The following is a 20,300-nucleotide window of genomic DNA, read 5'->3' as shown; positions in this document are numbered from 1 at the left end:
TAAGGTTGATTACGTCGATTAAGCATCATGAGGTGGCGCGTGAGGGGTGGTTCCCTATTTTTTATTTATTTATTTTTGTTGTTGCTGGGAGTTGGAACCCTATTACTTATAGTGGGGCAAAAAAGTATTTAGTCAGCCACCGATTGTGCAAGTTCCCCCACCTAAAATGATGACAGAGGTCAGTAATTTGCACCAGAGGTACACTTCAACTGTGAGAGACAGAATGTGAAAAAAAAAATCCATGAATCCACATGGTAGGATTTGTAAAGAATTTATTCGTAAATCAGGGTGGAAAATAAGTATTTGGTCAATAACAAAAATACAACTCAATACTTTGTAACATAACCTTTGTTGGCAATAACAGAGGTCAAACGTTTACTATAGGTCTTTACCAGGTTTGCACACACAGTAGCTGGTATTTTGGCCCATTCCTCCATGCAGATCTTCTCGAGAGCAGTGATGTTTTGGGGCTGTCGCCGAGCAACACGGACTTTCAACTCCCGCCACAGATTTTCTATGGGGTTGAGGTCTGGAGACTGGCTAGGCCACTCCAGGACTTTCAAATGCTTCTTACGGAGCCACTCCTTTGTTGCCCGGGCGGTGTGTTTTGGATCATTGTCATGTTGGAAGACCCAGCCTCGTTTCATCTTCAAAGTTCTCACTGATGGAAGGAGGTTTTGGCTCAAAATCTCACGATACATGGCCCCATTCATTCTGTCCTTAACACGGATCAGTCGTCCTGTCCCCTTGGCAGAAAAACAGCCTCATAGCATGATGTTTCCACCCCCATGCTTCACAGTAGGTATGGTGTTCTTGGGATGCAACTCAGTATTCTTCTTCCTCCAAACACGACGAGTTGAGTTTATACCAAAAAGTTCTACTTTGGTTTCATCTGACCACATGACATTCTCCCAATCCTCTGCTGTATCATCCATGTGCTCTCTGGCAAACTTCAGACGGGCCTGGACATGCACTGGCTTCAGCAGCGGAACACGTCTGGCACTGCGGGATTTGATTCCCTGCCGTTGTAGTGTGTTACTGATGGTGACCTTTGTTACTTTGGTCCCAGCTCTCTGCAGGTCATTCACCAGGTCCCCCCGTGTGGTTCTGGGATCTTTGCTCACCGTTCTCATGATCATTTTGACCCCACGGGATGAGATCTTGCGTGGAGCCCCAGATCGAGGGAGATTATCAGTGGTCTTGTATGTCTTCCATTTTCTGATGATTGCTCCCACAGTTGATTTTTTCACACCAAGCTGCTTGCCTATTGTAGATTCACTCTTCCCAGTCTGGTGCAGGTCTACAATACTTTTCCTGGTGTCCTTCGAAAGCTCTTTGGTCTTGGCCATGGCGGAGTTTGGAGTCTGACTGTTTGAGGCTGTGGACAGGTGTCTTTTATACAGATGATGAGTTCAAACAGGTGCCATTCATACAGGTAACGAGTGGGGGACAGAAAAGCTTCTTACAGAAGACGTTACAGGTCTGTGAGAGCCAGACATTTTCCTTGTTTGAGGTGACCAAATACTTATTTTCCACCCTAATTTACGAATAAATTCTTTACAAATCCTACCATGTGGATTCATGGATTTTTTTTTCACATTCTGTCTCTCACAGTTGAAGTGTACCTCTGGTGCAAATTACTGACCTCTGTCATCATTTTAAGTGGGGGAACTTGCACAATCGGTGGCTGACTAAATACTTTTTTGCCCCACTGTAGGTTGCTTAATATTTACGCTAAGTACTCTTTAAAATACCAGAGTAGGGAGGATGGTGTAGGTTTAAGTTTATTAGATTGATCAGTATTGCTGAACTAAGAAATATTTTTTTTTGTATACAGGTATAACAGAATAGCTTTAGTGTAGTTGTTGTTTTAAACTTGAGTATGAACTTGCAGACTTGCAAAATGCAGCAAGATATTTTAAAAAACAGTTTTGTTGATTAAAAAACACTATATCGGATTCATATCGGTATCGGCAGATATCCAAATTTATGATATTGGTATCGGACATAAAAAAGTGGTATCGTGCCATCTCTAGTTTTTAATGAGCTGCAGGAACCCTGTTCTGTGTGAGTGGAGAACAGCCAAGTCGCCTCCTCTGATAAACCTCCACATGTACCACTGAAAACAGTTAAATTAGTTTGAATCTGAAATCATGGCTCAAACTACTTGTTCTGAGACCATTTCTTCATTTTCACAACAAACTGTTTAATAAGACAAACTTTACACAGAGTTCATCAAATATAACTAATGCTTTAACATTATCAAGATTTCATAATACAAACGTCAAATCAACAGGAAAACAGCTGCAGAACATGTGGATCAAAATGAAGTCATTAAAAAACAACATGTGGACTTCAAGGATACAGTAAATACACTAAAGTGAAAGGAGGAGCCAAAATTTGAAGGAATTTGAATTAAGTAAAAGTAGTCACCTTATGATCTTTAAATTGGTCCTGATGTGTGCTGCTGTTTTTAACTTTCAACATTTCTTTGCTGCCACTGTGAATATGAATGTGGTCTTTGCCTAATTGAATAAAGGTTACACTGACTCACTGCTTCATCTTCTGGTACAAACTGGCATTACATGGAAGTACAGCCCAAAACTAGTTCAGCTTGAGTTTCTTTTTTTCTGGACATAAAGTCACAGCAGGGGTTGTTTCAAAGCTGGTGGACAGATTTAGTTCATTTTGGAGGTTTTAAGAGCAACTGCTGTGAAAACATTTGTAGTTTTGGGAGAAAATGATTTAAGAGAAGATTTTACCTCAGCAAAAGATTAAATATGAAGGAAGGATTGAAATTTAACTTAGGTAACACATAAAATGAATACAACTACTAAACACTACTGTGTCCTAATAAACAAAGAATAAAATGTAACAGGGATAACATTTTAGAGAATTAAAATCCCTCAAAGGAAAAATAATAAACTTGATATGCATATCTATACATGCAGCTTCCTAAATGTAGCATTCAGGATTATTCACTGCAGCTCCAGAAATCACAGCTACCTCATCAGATCCAAGTGTGACATCAGCTGACACTCTTTACAGGAGATTCCATCTGAACTCTGTGGAGCCTGATCTCAAGGTTTTTAAGTCTGAGCCTGAAACCAGAAGAGGATCTTTCTCTCTCTTCAGATTCATTGTGATCCAGTGATTTCAGTCCTGCATGATCAGGCTGATGTTTGCACAGAGCAGATAATGAAGTGAATGTTTTTGCACATTGGTAACAGTGAAACAGTTTATTTACAGCGTGGGATCGTTTGTGTTCGGAGTATGAACTGAGATTCCTGAAGCTCTTGTCACACTGGTCACAGCTGAATTTCACTTCCATGTGTGTACGTTCATGTTTGTTACGATGACCTGATTGTGAGAAGCTTTTGTCACAGTGTCTGCACTTGTGTGGTGTCTCTCCTGTGTGGATTCCCTTATGCTTTTTCATTGAGCTCATGTTCAGTGGTGAAGGATGACCCACACTGGTCACAGATGTGCTTTTTGACCCCACTGTGGAAGAGTTCATGTATTTTTAATGTGCTTGGTGTGTGGAAGCCTCTCCCGCATTCTTTGCAGTAGTTCATTTTGTCTCCAGTGTGGCTATGTTGATGTGGTTTTATGTGGTTGTGGTTGATGATTGGAAGTCTTTCTAAAAAGATCACAGAAAAATGCTTTCCCACCACCACAGTGACGACAGGGTTGAGAAATGGATCCATGTGCTTCGCTCCACTTCTAAACAAAGACATTGTAAGTCGAGGAATTCCTCCATAAGTTTACTGATCATATTTGTTCCAAACAATCAGGTTAAAATTACAAGATAAAAAATTAAAGACATCCTCACAGTAACTGCACTTGTAGAGTTACTTTCTGGTGTGGATCTGTTGGTGTTTTTTCAGCTGATGTGGAGATTTAAAAGACTTTCCACACAACTCACAGCTGTAAGGTTTAACTCCACTGTGGATGAGTTGGTGTGTTTTTAAGTTTATAGCGTGGGTAAAAGACTTTCCACACAAGTCACAGCTGTAAGGTTTAACTCCACTGTGGATGACGTGGTGTCGTTTTAAGCCCCCAGCCTGGGTAAAAGACTTTCCACACAACTCACAGCTGTAAGGTTTAACTCCACTGTGGATGAGTTGGTGTGTTTTTAAGTTTATAGCGTGGGTAAAAGACTTTCCACACAAGTCACAGCTGTAAGGTTTAACTCCACTGTGGATGACGTGGTGTCGTTTTAAGCCCCCAGCCTGGGTAAAACGCTTTCCACACAACTCACAGCTGTAAGGTTTAACTCCACTGTGGATGAGTTGGTGTGTTTTTAAGTTTACAGCGTGGGTAAAAGACTTTCCACACAAGTCACAGCTGTAAGGTTTAACTCCACTGTGGATGACTTGGTGTTTTTTTAGGCTATCAGCCAGGGTAAAAGACTTTCCACACAAGTCACAGCTGTACGCTTTAACTCCACTGTGGATGAGTTGGTGTATTTTTAGGTTTTGAGCCAGGGTAAAAGACTTTCCACACAAGTCACAGATGTACGCTTTAACTCCACTGTGGATGAGTTGGTGAGTTTTTAAGCCCCCAGCCTGGGTAAAAGACTTTCCACACAACTCACAGCTGTAAGGTTTAAATCCACTGTGGATGAGTTTGTGTGTTTTTAAGCTTCCAGCGTGGGTAAAAGACTTTCCACACAGGTCACAGTTGTACGCTTTAACTCCACTGTGGATGATTTGGTGTCTTTTTAGGTTTTGAGCCAGGGTAAAAGACTTTCCACACAGGTCACAGTTGTACGCTTTAACTCCACTGTGGATGACTTTGTGTGTTTTTAAGCTTCCAGCGTGGGTAAAAGACTTTCCACACAAGTCACAGCTGTACGCTTTAACTCCACTGTGGATGATTTGGTGTATTTTTAGGTTTTGAGCCAGGGTAAAAGACTTTCCACACAAGTCACAGATGTACGCTTTAACTCCACTGTGGATGAGTTGGTGAGTTTTTAAGCCCCCAGCCTTGGTAAAAGACTTTCCACACAACTCACAGCTGTAAGATTTAACTCCACTGTGGATGATTTGGTGGATTTTTAAGCTTCCAGCGTGGGTAAAAGACTTTCCACACAAGTCACAGCTGTAAGGTTTAAATCCACTGTGGATGACTTTGTGTGTTTTTAAGCTTCCAGCGTGGGTAAAAGACTCTCCACACAAGTCACAGCTGTAAGGTTTAACTCCACTGTGGATGAGTTGGTGTTTTTTTAGGCTTTGAGCCCAGGTAAAATCCTTCCCACACAAGTCACAGCTGTAAGGTTTAACTCCAGTGTGGCTGACTTGGTGTGTTTTTAAATATCCAGCCAGGGTAAAAGACTTTCCACACAAGTCACAGCTGTGAGGTTTAACTCCACTGTGGTTGAGTTGGTGTTTTTTTAGGCTTTGAGCCCAGGTAAAATCCTTCCCACACAACTCACAGCTGTAAGGTTTAACTCCAGTGTGGATGAGTTGGTGTCTTTTTAAGTCTCCAGCCTGGGTAAAAGACTTTCCACACAAGTCACAGCTGTAAGGTTTAACTCCACTGTGGATGAGTTGGTGTTTTTTTAGGCTTAGAGCCCAGGTAAACTCCTTCCCACACAAGTCACAGCTGTAAGGTTTAACTCCAGTGTGGATGAGTTGGTGTTTTTTTAAGTGTCCAGCCAAGGTAAAAGACTTTCCACACAAGTCACAGCTGTAAGGTTTAACTCCAGTGTGGATGAGTTGGTGTTTTTTTAAGTGTCCAGCCAAGGTAAAAGACTTTCCACACAAGTCACAGCTGTAAGGTTTAACTCCAGTGTGGATGAGTTGGTGTGTTTTTAAATATCCAGCCAGGGTAAAAGACTTTCCACACAAGTCACAGCTGTGAGGTTTAACTCCACTGTGGATGAGTTGGTGTCTTTTTAAGTGTCCAGCCCGGGTAAAATCCTTCCCACACTCATCACAGCTGTAGGTTTTCTTTCCTTTTCTTCTGTGAGGTTTGTCGGCCTCCTGAGAGCGCTGACTTCTTGCTCCATGTTGGTCCTGCAGTGACAGAGATACAAACAGAGGCAGTGAGTGAAATGCAGTCGTGGAACAAACTGAAACTCCCTCCATTGGTGGAATCAGACATGTCAAAAAACACATTGTAGGTGTGTTACCACCACCTTCTGGTGATAGTATCACATTACAATGATGTGCTACAATGAGAGTTGTAATGAAAATGACATTATTGAAGAAATATTGATCATCAAAGAAACTCTTTTACTTCAGAAAAAAATTTGAGTTCAACTGATGATATTGTTGTTTCAATGTGTGTAGAGAAAATATGATCTTTGTATTTTCTTGTAACTTCTGTGGTTTTTGGTTGTGAATGTAGATTCTGTATATATGGAGGAGCCCAGGATGGAAAAGATAAAGCTGCTGTTAACAGGTTTTTACAAACCAACCAGCTGTGCACGCAGTTTCAATAACAGTGTAACTGTGATGTTTTTCTTACCTTTTGTGTTGAAGTCATTGTTTCCTCTGTAGTGGCTGAGCTGAGTCCAAATGGCTGAAATTATTCCTCTGCTGCACCACCAGACTCTTCTCCTCCTGTTACTCAGCTGGGACACAAAAAGTATATATTTGTATTTTATCCCTGACAAAAAGAAGCAGAGCAAATAAACATGACTAAACTCCTCAGTGACAACAATACCTATGAAGCTTCAAGGTGAAACCCCAGAAGCAACTACAAAAAGAAAGTCATCAGTTGCCTACAAGAACTTGAAAGGGAAAAACCACTGACCCCCCCTGCACATCACCACCTTTACCCAGGGGATGCTACACCCTGTATATATGGACTTCCATAGATCCACAAGACGGAGTCCTGATCAGTCTTAATGGTAGCAGTATAAACTCAGCCACCTACAACATTTCAAGCACCTCATTACCATCCTAGCTCCCCTAGGATGGTAATGAGGACTTTAAAAAACATTTCGAAACTCACTATGTTAATGTGGAATTATTTTACAAATGGAGAATTTATTCTACAATTCATTATTTAAGCACAGAATTCTTTATTTTGATGTGCGTGGCTCTTGTTGTCCTCCATATGTCACAGGCTGGGTCTCTGACCCAGCGCTCTGAGTTTATGTTTGTATTTGTCTCATTTGGTTATGTGATTAGTTTTGTGTCTTTTCCTATCTGTCTTTAGTTTGGGCTGTTATTGTTTATTGTTCCTCTGATTTTCTATGTTTTGGGTTCTTGTATTATTCATCACGCATTAGGTTTGTTAAGTTTGTATTGTCATGTCTAGTTTTAGTGTTTCCTGTTTTATTCTGACAGTGTCATGTGTTCTTTGTTCATTGTATTTAGCTTTCCTCTCCTGGTCCTGTCATTAGGTTTATGTCAGTCAGCTGTTCCCCCATGTGTCCCCACTTCCCCTGATCACCTCATGTCTGTATTTAAGCCTTTTGTTTTCTTCATGCCATTGTCGGTTCGTCTGTTTACCTCACCTCAGTCATAGGTCTAGTTTTCGTCTGTTATTTCCACGTTAGTCATAGTCTTAGCCTGTTTATTTCCTCCTCAGTTATAGTTATAGTTTTTGGTCTTAGTACCTTATAGTGTTTTGTTTCTTAGTGTTTTGCCTGTTTGTTTTGGTCTCTTGGTTCATTCCCTGCCGTCATCGCAATAAAGGTTCACTTTTCTGTTAATCATTACAATTCCTCGTCATCATCTGCTTTTGGGTCCTGTTTCCACACACATCGGCGCACCCCGCCGTGACACCATATAGGGGTGTCAAAAATCATAGAGGAAGTGGCATGAGGAGGTACATGTTTAAGGTGTTAACAACACACGGTGTGGTTTGCTAGGTTAACTCACAAGCAGAATTTAGCTGTGCCTGACTACAATAGAGACTTTCCTCTTTAGGTGTTTCTGAAACAAGAAGGTGTAGTAAACAGATTTGTTTCAGAAAAAGGCGACAGTAATTAAAACGACATACATAAGCACTAGGGCTGCCACAAATGATTATTTTGATAGTCGACTAGTCACCGATTATTTTTGCGATTAGTCGACTAATCAGATCATGCATCCATTGGACGTAAAACATACAGCTTATTGCACCAGCATGCATCTGCTCTTATATAACTATCATTAGCTTACAGCTTTAAGTGTTTAAAGTATGTGCTAACTAAAAATAAAGACAAGATGATAGTTTATTACATTTTAATGAAATTTGCAGATTGTTTCGGTGAAGTTTAATAAACTCCTTGCTATCTAAAATATAACGGGACACCAGAGTATATTCTCGAGCATCTCATGCTTCTGATAATCAGTTGTCTGCTTGACGTTTATTCAGCTGTGTAAAAACTATAACTTTAATCTCAGCCAAACCGATTTACTCAGGAACAAATAAAATACTAAAAAAAAAGCCAAACAATAACATTTGTAAGTTATCTAAGTGACTTATATATGTTTAACCTGGGGCCCGTTCTTCGTACGTCGCTCACTACATCCAAGATCAAATGACACATCCAAGACCAAACCATCGCGCTAACCGTGAGCTCGCTAATCCGGTTCCCCGAACACACCTGCTGTTGACGATTAGTACAGCTGGACGCAGTAATGTGACATCACTGGGTGTCGTAAAAGGGGCTACGCATCGATAGTGGAAACATTGATCGGCAACCCTCTGATTGGTCTGGGAAAATGTCGACGGAGCGCGCTCGGCTCGGTATTTTTCAGCAGCAGAGCAAGAACTCTTGAGTGAGGGATTTCAGGAGTTTCAGAGTTTAATCAGAACGCAAGGGAACACTGCAAAGGCTGCAAAAGCAAGGAGAGAGGGCTGGCAGAAAGTTGCTGACAAATTAAACTCGTAAGTAATTTAATAATAACAATAATAATGGAGTGGATTGATATAGCGCTTTTCAAGGCACCCAAAGCGCTTTACAATGCCACTATTCAGTCACTCTCACATTCACACACTGGTGGAGGCAGCTACAGTTGTAGCCACAGCTGCCCTGGGGCAGACTGACAGAAGCCAGGCTGCCATATCGCGCCATCGGCCCCTCTGGCCAACATCAGTAGGCGGTAGGGTAGATTTATTATATTACACTATATTATCCAATATTATATTACATTATATTATAATATGTTATATTATATCCCCTTTCACATTAGAGCCACAACAGGACCCACTAGAACATGGGAACAGGTAAAAGTGAAATATAAGAATATTCTACAGAATGGTAATATTTATCACTTATATTGCTTTTCCTCTCTTGGAAAGAGACCCTGGAATAATCTGTTTGTTTATAACAGCAACCAAGAAAAGGGCAGAGCAAAAAAAAGACAGGTGGTGGTCCTGCACCCCCTCATCAACAAGTTGGTTAAGTAAATAATATCCTCACGGGAAAATCGATATCTCTCTATGAGCACACTGTCGCGCTGAGCTAAAGGATCCTGTCTGTCCCGCAATATACGCTGAATTCTGAAAACTCTCCTTATCAATCTTGCACCTTCCGCAATGGGTGGCTCGCGTATACGGACAGGACTGCGACAGGCTTCCCAAATCCACCTTAGCTTTTATAGCCGTGGTCTCTCATCTTGATTACACAAAGTAATTTGCAATTGCTACTCTGAAATATGAATTACATCTGTAATAATCACATACATGTAATAGAATGTTAATAGTACATTTCCCTTTTTTAGGAAATGTCCTGTATGTATCTGTGTGAAATCAATAAATGGATCAGGTGCTGCATTGTCTTTAGTTACATTGATGTTATTTATTTATGGTGAAACTGTGGTGGAATATCGCTGTTGCTTTCGTATAAATGAAGCGGACATACCTGCGTGGCCGCGATCTAATCCTGTTTACATAAAGTAAACCTGCTCCCGAGCAGGTTTACGCTTACGGCTCTGTTGCTATGACAGCAAGTCCCGGATGAGCTTCGGGGAACCGAACGATCCAAGATCACGCGAAATCGTCAACAATCAAATCCAGCTAACCTACTTAGCGAGGTACGAAGAACGGGCCCCTGAGTAGTGAAAGACAGCGGTGGGTTTGACAACGATTTGCCCGGAGTCCGGTGCTCTCATGGGCTCTAGTGAGCCTTGAACCCCGGCTAGCTATCGAGCTAGTGGGCAACAGACGTCTCCGAAAACGTCGGAGCACTTTTGAAAATATGTGGTGTCTTGATAAACTGAGCAGATATTTGAGGTTTATACAGTTACATTCTGAAAATATGTTAAACGTTTATTTTGTGACACAGAAAGAATAATAAGAGTAATATTACAACTAGCTGCCACCATTGTTGAAAACTGACCTGGGCTGCGCTATGAATTCTGGGACAGAGCTACTTCTTCTTCGGGGTTTAACGGCAGCTAGCATCCTTGTGCATGCAGTGCTGCCATCTTCTGTTTCAGTCCGTTATTACACTCTTAAATCCTACTACTTATTCCTGCGTCTTTTGTGATCTTACAAAGCTTCAAACGATGCGTCGACTATTAAATCAGTCGTCGACGCTTTTGATAGTCGACGTAATCGTGACTAGTCAACGTAATCGTGGCAGCCCTAATAAGCACAGAGTGTTTTAATCCTACTAACACATACACACACATGCAATGCAATGAATACCAGATGGTATTTTAAGCCTGTGTTTCTGATTTTATCATCTTGTTCAACTCACTTAGTAAGATGAGAAGTTTTTAGGAATAATTTTTGATTTACGTCTTAAATTGGACAAGCATCTAAAGAAGATTGCTAAGACGGTCAAGGCTAATCTGAATTGTTTTGAGTTAATTCAGCACTATATACCTGCTTCAGCAGCTCAGTTATTTATGCATTTGTCACGTTCCTGAGTCTTTTGAACCAGTGTTTTGAGTTCTATGTTTAAGTTCTTTAGGTCAGCGAAGTTCATTTGGTTATTAGATTTACCTTTTATTTTCTTCCCCTGTATTTAAGTTTCCTCACCCTTTGTGTTTCATGCCGAGTGTCTTATGTTATCAAGTTTGTATTGTCATGTCTGTGTCTCATGTTTCCTGTTTTATTTTGAAGGTCTGTGTCCTATGTCAAATCTGTCCGATGGCATCATTTAGGGCTGCACAATTAAATGTTAGAAAATCGCGATCTCAATTCATACTTATGTGCCATCTCATTTCCAAATGACAATGATGTAAGAAAAGAAAAAAAAAAGATGACGATTGTACCGCGTTTTGCTCCGGGACATAATCTGCATGAAAACAAGCGCTCACTCTTCATGACAAGGGCAGAGCCTTATACCACGTGATACAGAAGCCAGCTGGAAAGGGAAAAAACAACGAAGAGCACGTGAGAGAAACTGCCGGAGGGGAGAAACCACAATGAGTGCAGAGGAAAAGCTCTGATGGTGGTGAGAATGACAACCCCACTGTAACATTAATTCCAAGAAAAGGTTCTCGTTCCTCCATGTGGAAGGTTTTTGGTTTCAAAGAAGATGAGAGTCAAAAAGATATCATTTGCAAGCTGTGTTTTGCCATAGTAGCAGCACCGCAAGCTAACACTACGAATTTGTATAACCACCTTAAACGTCACCATAAAGTGCAATATGACGAAGCTGTAAAGGCCAAGAAAGTGACAGGAGAAAATCAGTCCCCGTCAACCACCCAAACATCAATAACGGGAACCTTATACAGCACTTCCCCATACCCGTCAAACTCCCCCAGGCACAAAGAAATTACGGAGTAAGTGCAATAAATATTTATATTGGAAAAGAAAATCGTGAGAGAATCGTGATCTCAATTCTAAGCAAAAAAATTGTGATTCTCATTTTATGCAAAATGGTGCAGCCCTGGCATCATTGTCACATTTTAGAGAAACATAATCTACTTAGTTTTAGGAGTTTTAATCATTCGTGTTTGTAGCAAGGGGAATTGCATTTACCTGTGTGTTCCGCCCGGAGTCTTGACAGTGTAACACCCGAAGGTGAGAAGCAGAGACTCATGACTGTTTATTAAGAGTTTAATAAAAGTTTACCTCGGAGGAGGGAAAGTTCAACCGAGCAAGTTTAGAGAGAACAAGATGAAACATGGTGGCAGCTGAGGCAAGGGTAACAGTAAGTGAGCTGATGAGAAAAATTGATGAACACTATAATCCCAAAGTTAATGAGACTGTCGAGAGATACAGATTTTTTGCATGCAATCAGGCTCCAGGAGAAAATATTGATTGCACCTGCAACTTTGGACAATTAAAAGACTCACTGATCAGAGACAGGATCGTCTGTGGCACGAACAGCTCCAGTTGGAGGGAAAGGTTGCTCAGAGAAGAGAACCTCACATTAGACAGATGTCTAGATATTTGTAGAGCAATGGAGATTTCAAGAGAATACAACAAAACAATAGCGGGACAGGCTGTAGAGGAACTGCATGCAGTAAAACAAAAAGAGAGACTTATGAATAGTTCATTGTCTTTGTAAAAGAAAAGGGATGTAGCAAGCGGAATTGCATTTACCTGTGTGTTCCGCCCGGAGTCTTGAGAGTGTAACACCGGAAGGTGAGAAGCAGAGACTCATGACTGTTTATTAAGAGTTTAATAAAAGTTTACCTCAGAGGAGGGAAAGTTCAACCAAGCATCTTGTGAAGTTTATAGAGAGAACAAGATGAAACAGTGTTTTCTTAAATTGAACGGAAACTGTAAGATATCATATCGCAGATCTAAATTTGGTCAGACGGCATTTTCCATAGAGGCTTGCAATCTGTGGAGCCCACTTCCAACCAAAATCAAATTGATTACAGACATCAGATCCTTTCTATTGAAGGTTAAAGTTTGTTTAGAGGGAAATCAGAGATGTAGTCATTTTACTAATGATTTTATTTTTATTTATTGTCTATTAATTGTAGTTGTATTTACGATGTATTTTGGCTTTATGAAAATGTATGTTTTATGGTAAAATGTATTTATTTTGATTGTAAGCCCAACAAGGGACAATTGTTGAAAATTTGCAATAGCTATAAACTTATGTCCGTTACATCAGTTTCATGTTTTGTACTTGGACTATGTCAAACTGCACTGTCCCTTTTAAATAAATACATTCAAATTCAAATGTGTGAGGGATGCTTTACCATGACATACACCTGGTTGCATGGGAATAAACTTATTATCTAATAGGACATTAGGGTTGTGTGAAATGTGTGTGGCTGGTGGATGAATGTTTTGGGGATTTATTTGGCAGCTACATTTTTCTTTTACCAAGTGGAACCTGTCAAGACGTTTTGGTTTGATTTATCAGTTTAAGGAGATGAGTATGCTTTGGCAAGTCCTAAAACTAGACTTTCATATTTTTATATTTTGTAGTATTTTCTTTTTTTTTCTTTTCATGTTTGAGGAGTACACTGAGAGTTTTGTTTGAGAGTCTGCTGTCCGTTAAGCAGGCCTGCATGATTGGAACTAAAAGTGCTATACAATAGTGTTGCTGGAAAAATGATCGTAAAGTGAGCTTCTCCACATCGCAATGGGGACTGACTGGACTGATAATGGGGACAAATGGTTCACTGACTTGACACTGATATGCAGATTGCACCTATTCCAAGCAGACAAGGAAAGGGTAGATGTATGTATGTTTTTCCAGGAGCAGGAAGATGACAGCAACATCCTAGGGTCGCATGAGCTTGTGGGCCATGCAGACTTAATCTTGTAGTTGTTAATTTCTGTGTGTATTTACCAGCGCTGTTATGCATGTTGCAGTGGCACATTTCCTTTCCTATAAATCATATCACATTAGTAATAGTAATATTATTTCCTCACTTTAGTGTTCACCAGTTGTATGCATGCATATAGAATGTTATCACCAGTGGGCCCATGTTATTGCACCCTCACAGTGGACCCATCGTAGACTGGAAGAGCTCCAGACATCCTGCTCTAAGGGAGGTGACGGGTGGTCATAACGTTTCTTAGTGTGGGAGAAGGTCATGGATGAGCTGGACTGAACCTTTAGGTATGCATGATGTGCTGTGGAATGTTCTTTGTTTGAGAGTGTCTGTGATGGTGTATATAAGATATAAGGGTGGTGGCCGAATTTCCGAGATGATCCTTGTGTTGGCTGGCATGTTTCCATTCAAATTGTAAAGTGTTTATTAAACCCACTTCAAATCCAGCTCACAAGGTGTGTTGCAGCTAATTTTGAAATTTTCTATAAGAATGTGGCGTTGTCAAGCAGGATTCCTCAGGTGAGTTTTGCTAAATCACCAGCACGCGATGCCTGGTCATCCTGAGGGAAAATTGCCTCAGTCCGGTGCATTTCAAGGTCCTGTAACCATCCGTCGGTAAACCGTACCTGGGCATGTTGCAGTGGCCTGAAGTTACTAAACTTCATGAGTGTATGCACTCATGAAATTTATTAACTTCAGGTCACATTGTTCTCCTTCGTTTTGTACATACCTTTTTTGGGGGGCAAAGAAAAAGAAAGAATTTATTGGAACCGGAGAATGAACGCTTTGCGGTGCTACAAATGCTTGCATTTGATGCGGTACTTGGAATGTTTTGCCATGAGTTCCCGGCATGCAATGCGCGAAAGAAGAGCTGGGCGATAGAACGATAACGATATGTATCGCGATATAACTTTTACTCGATAGAGAAATTAAACTATCGCGATAGACCTCGCCGTTCTTGTCCTCTTAAAAAAAAAAAAAAAGAGGTCAGCCAATCCAAATTAAGTAGCGCTGAGCCGAACCAATCACAGCCGCAGCGTCACGTCGCATGACTTGTTACGTACAGCACAAGTGCCAAGCCGTACATTTGTATTTGTTTGGGAAGCAGCCAGCAACATTAACGCCCGGGTAATGGAGGAAATGAGTGTGCCAACTAGAAAAATCAACCGAGCGTGACCGAAGGTTACCGAAGAGAAAACAGATGATGGTTCCAATGCCGGAGAGATTGTCAAACGGAAGAGCCATAGAAGTTCCGTAGTGTGAAGGTATTTCGGCTATTTCAAGTCTGACAAAAAACAGAGTAGCGTGCACTGTAAATTGTGCCGGAAGCAAGTCTGGAAATACAATAAACTGGTGCATGCGTCACACTGTGCGCCACGTTATTGTTTCGGTGAAATGAATTTCTACAATACTGTTACTGTTAATTCTACTCTCTGCAGTGTTTAAATGCTTACATATACACACAGTTACTGTCCCTCCACACATACGACTCGGTTCTGCTTCTATGCCCCAGCTTTGTTTACTTTTTCCCACCGAGGCTTCTAGATATCTGATTGGCCAACATTTCTGCACGATTAGGAATCTAGCTCCACCTGCTGCTTTGGCAAGTTCATACCAGTGTTTTCCTTCATTTCTGCCTTTATGTGTGGACGGGATTATTTTTTAAAACGAAAACGGAAAATTTCCGTTTTCAAAAATACCCGTGTACGTGTGGACGTAGCCTCAGTCTCTGACTGGAAGCGCTAATTCGTCATTCAGCTTTTGTCAGACTAAAGTAACTGTTAAAACTGTTTGAAAAGCTAAGCTATACAACAAGGAGAGATTGAGAATTTCCTTTTAGTTCTCAGTTTATTTGATATTGACAAAAGTTAGTCAGTTTTGTCTGTTCTTCTGTAAAACAAACTAAGACTTATTTTTAGAATTAATATTTTGTTTCTAAGTGGAATTGACAATTTAGTAGTCTGTTTCGTTTGTTCTATTTTGAAACTTAAACGCTTTAGCGGCTGCCTTTTGTGTAGTTTGCAATATTTGCCTTTATTTATCTGAAAAAGTCTCATGTTCCTTAAGTACATCTACCCTGTTGAACTTCATCCATCCATTCGCGTCCGTTTAATGGATGAACTTATGGGAAATAAATATATAAATAAAAACAAGCTGCTGATTATTTCAAATTTTACTTGTGAGCAACGGCACATTTAAATCTTACAAATATAGTTATTTGGCTTATATCGTGATAGATAGGACTCATCCAGGCTGGAGAAACTGATCAGGAGGGCTAGCTCTGTGGTCGGCATGAAGCTGGACACTCTGGTGACAGTGGCAGAGAAAAGGACATTAAAGAAACTGATGGACATTATGGACAATGCCAGGCATCCTCTGCACACGGCCATTAACAACCAGAAGAGTCTGTTCAGTGACAGGTTGCTTCTCCCAAAGACAAGAACTAACAGACTTAAAAACTCCTTTGTCCCACACGCCATCAGACTGTTTAACTCCTCTCTGGAGGGGAGAGGAAACAGGAGGACAAAGGAGGGAACAACTAAGCTGTAGTGCCTCTTCACCTCACTGTGCAATACCTTTTGTGCAATACTTTTGTAAATAGTCAACGGTGCAATAGACTCAATACTTGAAATGTGCAATTCACTTGTATTTTTATTTTTATTCCTATTTATTCTATTTATCCCCTTCGTATATTTTATTTATATTGTCTCTGTATTTATATATATGTGTGTGTGTATAACTCTGTAACTTCTGTCGGTGCTGTGCTTTTTTGGAAATCGAATTTCCCAGAGGAACCCACCCGAGGGATTAATAAAGTTCTATCTTATCTTATCTTAGATATCGTTATCGCCTGAAATGAAAAAAACATGTCATGATATGAAAAAATCTTATATCGCCCAGCTCTACGCGAACGTCACGTGGTCTGTTAATCTCTATTATTCACCCTGGGGTTGCCCTCCCCCAGGCTTGTACCTGTGGCTTCCTGTCCTAGGGGTGGGGGTAGACTGTTCTCCTGGCCTGCAGCCCATCCTTTTGTTCATATACCAAGACTAATTTTCTATATATATTCTTACCCCCTAGCAACCACCATTTCATAATGTAGCAAGCAATCACAAATTCTACAGTCTGTCTAACTCCAGTGTATACCAAGCAATCTATTATCCTCAACAGAGCTAAACTCAACATAAACGGAACCCACATTAAAGTTAGCTCGGTGCTTACCTTTAGATGAGCCCACAAACCGAGAGAAACAGGAAACAGATCAGTGAGCAGAGACCCACGTGGTTCACGCTGATCTCAGCTACGATCCAGGAGACAAGGGTGTGCAGATCGATGCAGATATCGATCCAAACTTTGGTAGTGGTATATGTTACTGTAAGTTCACTACTTTACTCCCGTTTCATGAAAAAGCAGCTCTCTCTGCTCGACTCCTCTCCTGCACAGACACTTTGCTCCGCCCCCTTTCCCCGGCTCTGCTGTGATTTGTTGCTGTGCTGTCACGTGACTCAGCTGCACAACGTAACCACGTGAGAGAGTTATTCAAAAGTAGCGCCTTTCCAGTCCTTTCCATTCCAGTGATGGTAAATTAGATTCTTTTTACTGAATCGAGATTGAATGAGTCACTCACCAAAGCGAATCGAATTTGAGTAATTTGATTCACTGAGTCAGTTGACCAGACATTGCAAAAATGTATATTTTCACTCAAATTTAATTTGTTTCTCTTTTCATGTAAATCCTACTGCTAAGATGAGTGATTCTAAAAGAAATAAACTATTTTATAGAGCAAAAATGAGCAAAAACATTTTTAAAATAAAGCAAGTTCCTACCAAAATATAAACATTTATTTTGTTTATTTTTATTTTTATTTTTTTTTTCTTGAATGTGTCAAATACATATTTTCTCATCTAAATGTCCACTGAGCTGTGAGCCAGGGGGCGGTAATGCGCCTTAACATTGGTTGCCAACCAAGAAGAAGAAAAAGCTGTGAGCCAGGAAGGAGGGGGTGAGTGGCTGTGTCCCAATTCAGGGGCTGTGTCCCAATTCAGGGGCTGCACACTTGAAGTACGCATTTTAAGTGCGGTTACCTCACCGCCATGCGACGACGGCTGTCCCAATTCGAAGTGTACTTCAAATGCATACTACAAATGCACAATCGATTTCCCCAAATATCATGCGTGGTCCGTTGTACGCTTCGTGGTCCCATATATCCCACAATTCATAGCGCGGCGGTGGGTGTGGAGAATTTTGCCGCAAAATACGGCAGAAGGGAGCGGCCGAAGAGGTTTTTGTTTTTTTTCGAAACTTTATGGAAATCATAAAGCGAACAGTCAGACATTCCAGTTCAGTTTGTACCAGAGGTGGGACCAAGTCATTGTTTTGCAAGTCTCAAGTAAGTCTCAAGTCTTTATCCTCAAGTCTCAAGTCAAGTCTCAAGTAATGTCAGGCAAGTCAGAGTCGAGTCTCAAGTCACTGGTGTAAAAGTCCGAGTCAAGTCACAAGTCTGAAACTTTGAATTTCAAGTCCTTTCGAGTCTTTAAAAAAAAAAAAGAAAAAATAATGTTGCAGTTATGCTAAATGTAAATATTAGACCATGTAATTTTAAAATCTGTGTTTTTCTCAACACATGACAAAATAGTGAACTTAGAAAATATACACAAATTGTGAAATTGCACCTCTTTAAAATGCAGCTCAATTAAACCTAGCTCCAAGAATAATTTTCACCGACAGTTCTGAGATAAGCTGCATGTTATTCTTGGATGCGGTTGTAGGACCAGCTTTAAAATCGCATGACAAAAATATCATACACATTAAAAAAAACTGCATCACCAACGTAGCCTGGACAACATTTGCTAGTTAGATGAAGTCAGCTATCTCATCTTAGCATATTTATATGCATATTTATAATCATACGGTTCTTGGAGTGAGTGCATACACTCATGAAGTTTAGTAACTTCCGGTCACTGCAACAAGCCCAGGTACAGTTTACCGCCGGATGGGTGCAGGACCTTGAAATGCACCGTGTAGAACGAAAGACCATCGTACGTATCATAAGTTTACCAGTCTCACAAATCGTCGTCATAAATACATAATCGTACTGGGCAATTAGTGATACAAAAAACCTGTTTTATCCTGTGAATAAAAGTATATGTTTTTGTCAATGTACCATAATAACAGAAGCGAAACGCAATATTGTGTCAGGACAATTCACTATTTATGCACAATAAACAAAGGAGCATAGCGCGACAATTTCTGTTCAGCGCCAGACTTGCTTGTAACCTATATCACTAATTATGTTATGAAAATGACGTATTAAGTACTAAAAAACACTGACCTTCGTGTAAATGCTTGGAGCAGACTAACCTGTGAGCTGGAGAGTTCTGGGACGTTATATTTGGTCTTTGAATGGCTGCAATCCAGACCATCCGTCGCGTCTTTGTTACTTCGGAAACATGGCTCGAACAATTTCTCTTCAACGACGTAATCCGATAACAACCGATCTCTTTACCCGTCGGCTTCCCGTGGCTGTCATGCGACCGGCTATTGCAGTTAATAATACAACAGCTTCTTGACATTTTTGTGTTTCTTTTTATCGCTGTGTGACTGATTTTAATTGAAAGCCTGCGTGCGCTAGTACCGCTTGCCACGAGTTCCCAGAATCCTTTGCGGTTCTACCAGTGAATGACGTCACATTTTCAATCTCTATATAATATGCATGTTAAATTTTATATTTGGGGTAAAATATCAAGTCTTTTCAAGTAAACCGGTTCAAGTCCAATTCAAGTCCCAAGTCATTGGTGTAAAAGTCCAAGTCAAGTCACAAGTCTTAGAACATTTTTTCAAGTCAAGTCTAAAGTCATAAAATTAATGACTCGAGTCTGACTCGAGTCCAAGTCATGTGACTCGAGTCCACACCTCTGGTTTGTACAGTAGACATACAAGCAGAGGCGGAGCCAGACATTTGAAACACCCGGGGCTTAGCCCAAAAGGATAGTATGCATGTGGGATTTTTTTTTCCCTGGGGGGGGGGGGTAGAAATGACTGAAAGATTAATTGGCTCTGTTTTGAGTTTTGTTCAAAAAAGAATGACTTCATATAGGGAAAAATATATATCACATGTGCAGAACACCTTAAACTAGTTTTTTAATTAAGCAGCAAGGCAGAACAAAATCAGGGCTGTATCAAGACACGAGGACTAAACCCCAATTCAACCAGACCAAGAACTGATCCAGAATTAAAACAGGACTACAACAGTTCAAAATCAGGACTACTTGGGACTTAACCAAGACAGAACCAGAATCAGAACTAGATGATAGTAGCACTAAAAATCATCATAGACCTGCACTACATTTATTTTTTAATTCTACCAAAGTACAATATTTAGATTGAGAAAAGTTTATATAATTATTTAGCCTTGTTGTGCAAACAAGCCTGCATAACTTAATAAATATAGAATTTGAAAAATAACAAACCTAAAAAGAAACACTAGGTATGAGATACATGAGGACCTGTGATACGGTGATACTTTTGGTAAACAACCATTTGACTAACATGTGTGTCTCACCTGCTCTTGTTCATCTCTGTTCTGTCCTCATTCTCCATCTCCCTCTCTGTTCCTCTCTCCCTCTTTGTGCTGACAATCATCAAATATACAGATAT

The 20,300-nt window shown here is 40.4% G+C and overlaps 1 protein-coding gene across 13 annotated transcripts in view; it reads right to left on the bottom strand.

Moving 5' to 3' along the window:
• Nucleotides 1–20,300, bottom strand: part of LOC309693526 (uncharacterized protein) — a 311,788-nt gene that overhangs the window by 215,436 nt on the left and 76,052 nt on the right. For 5 of the 13 annotated variants that reach the window (XR_014272663.1, XR_014272664.1, XR_014272665.1 and 2 more), the window contains exon 3: nt 20,206–20,274. The exons of 1 other annotated variant lie outside the window; for it this stretch is intronic. Coding sequence is in view for 7 of the 12 variants with exons in the window: in XM_082512832.1 (XP_082368958.1) it covers nt 3,852–6,020; nt 6,475–6,492 (2,187 nt within the window). In the remaining 5 variants the exon portion in view is untranslated. Of the gene's footprint in view, nt 1–2,116; nt 6,021–6,474; nt 6,616–16,865; nt 17,098–20,205; nt 20,275–20,300 lie in introns of those variants that run through there. 7 more of the 13 variants (XM_082512832.1, XM_082512827.1, XM_082512834.1 and 4 more) reach the window with 5 other exon arrangements.

The sequence above is a fragment of the Aulonocara stuartgranti genome (genome assembly GCF_965226115.1).
Source record: "Aulonocara stuartgranti genome assembly, chromosome: 3".
NCBI classification, from domain to species: domain Eukaryota; kingdom Metazoa; phylum Chordata; class Actinopteri; order Cichliformes; family Cichlidae; genus Aulonocara; species Aulonocara stuartgranti.
This window is presented reverse-complemented; position numbering and strand designations above follow the sequence as displayed.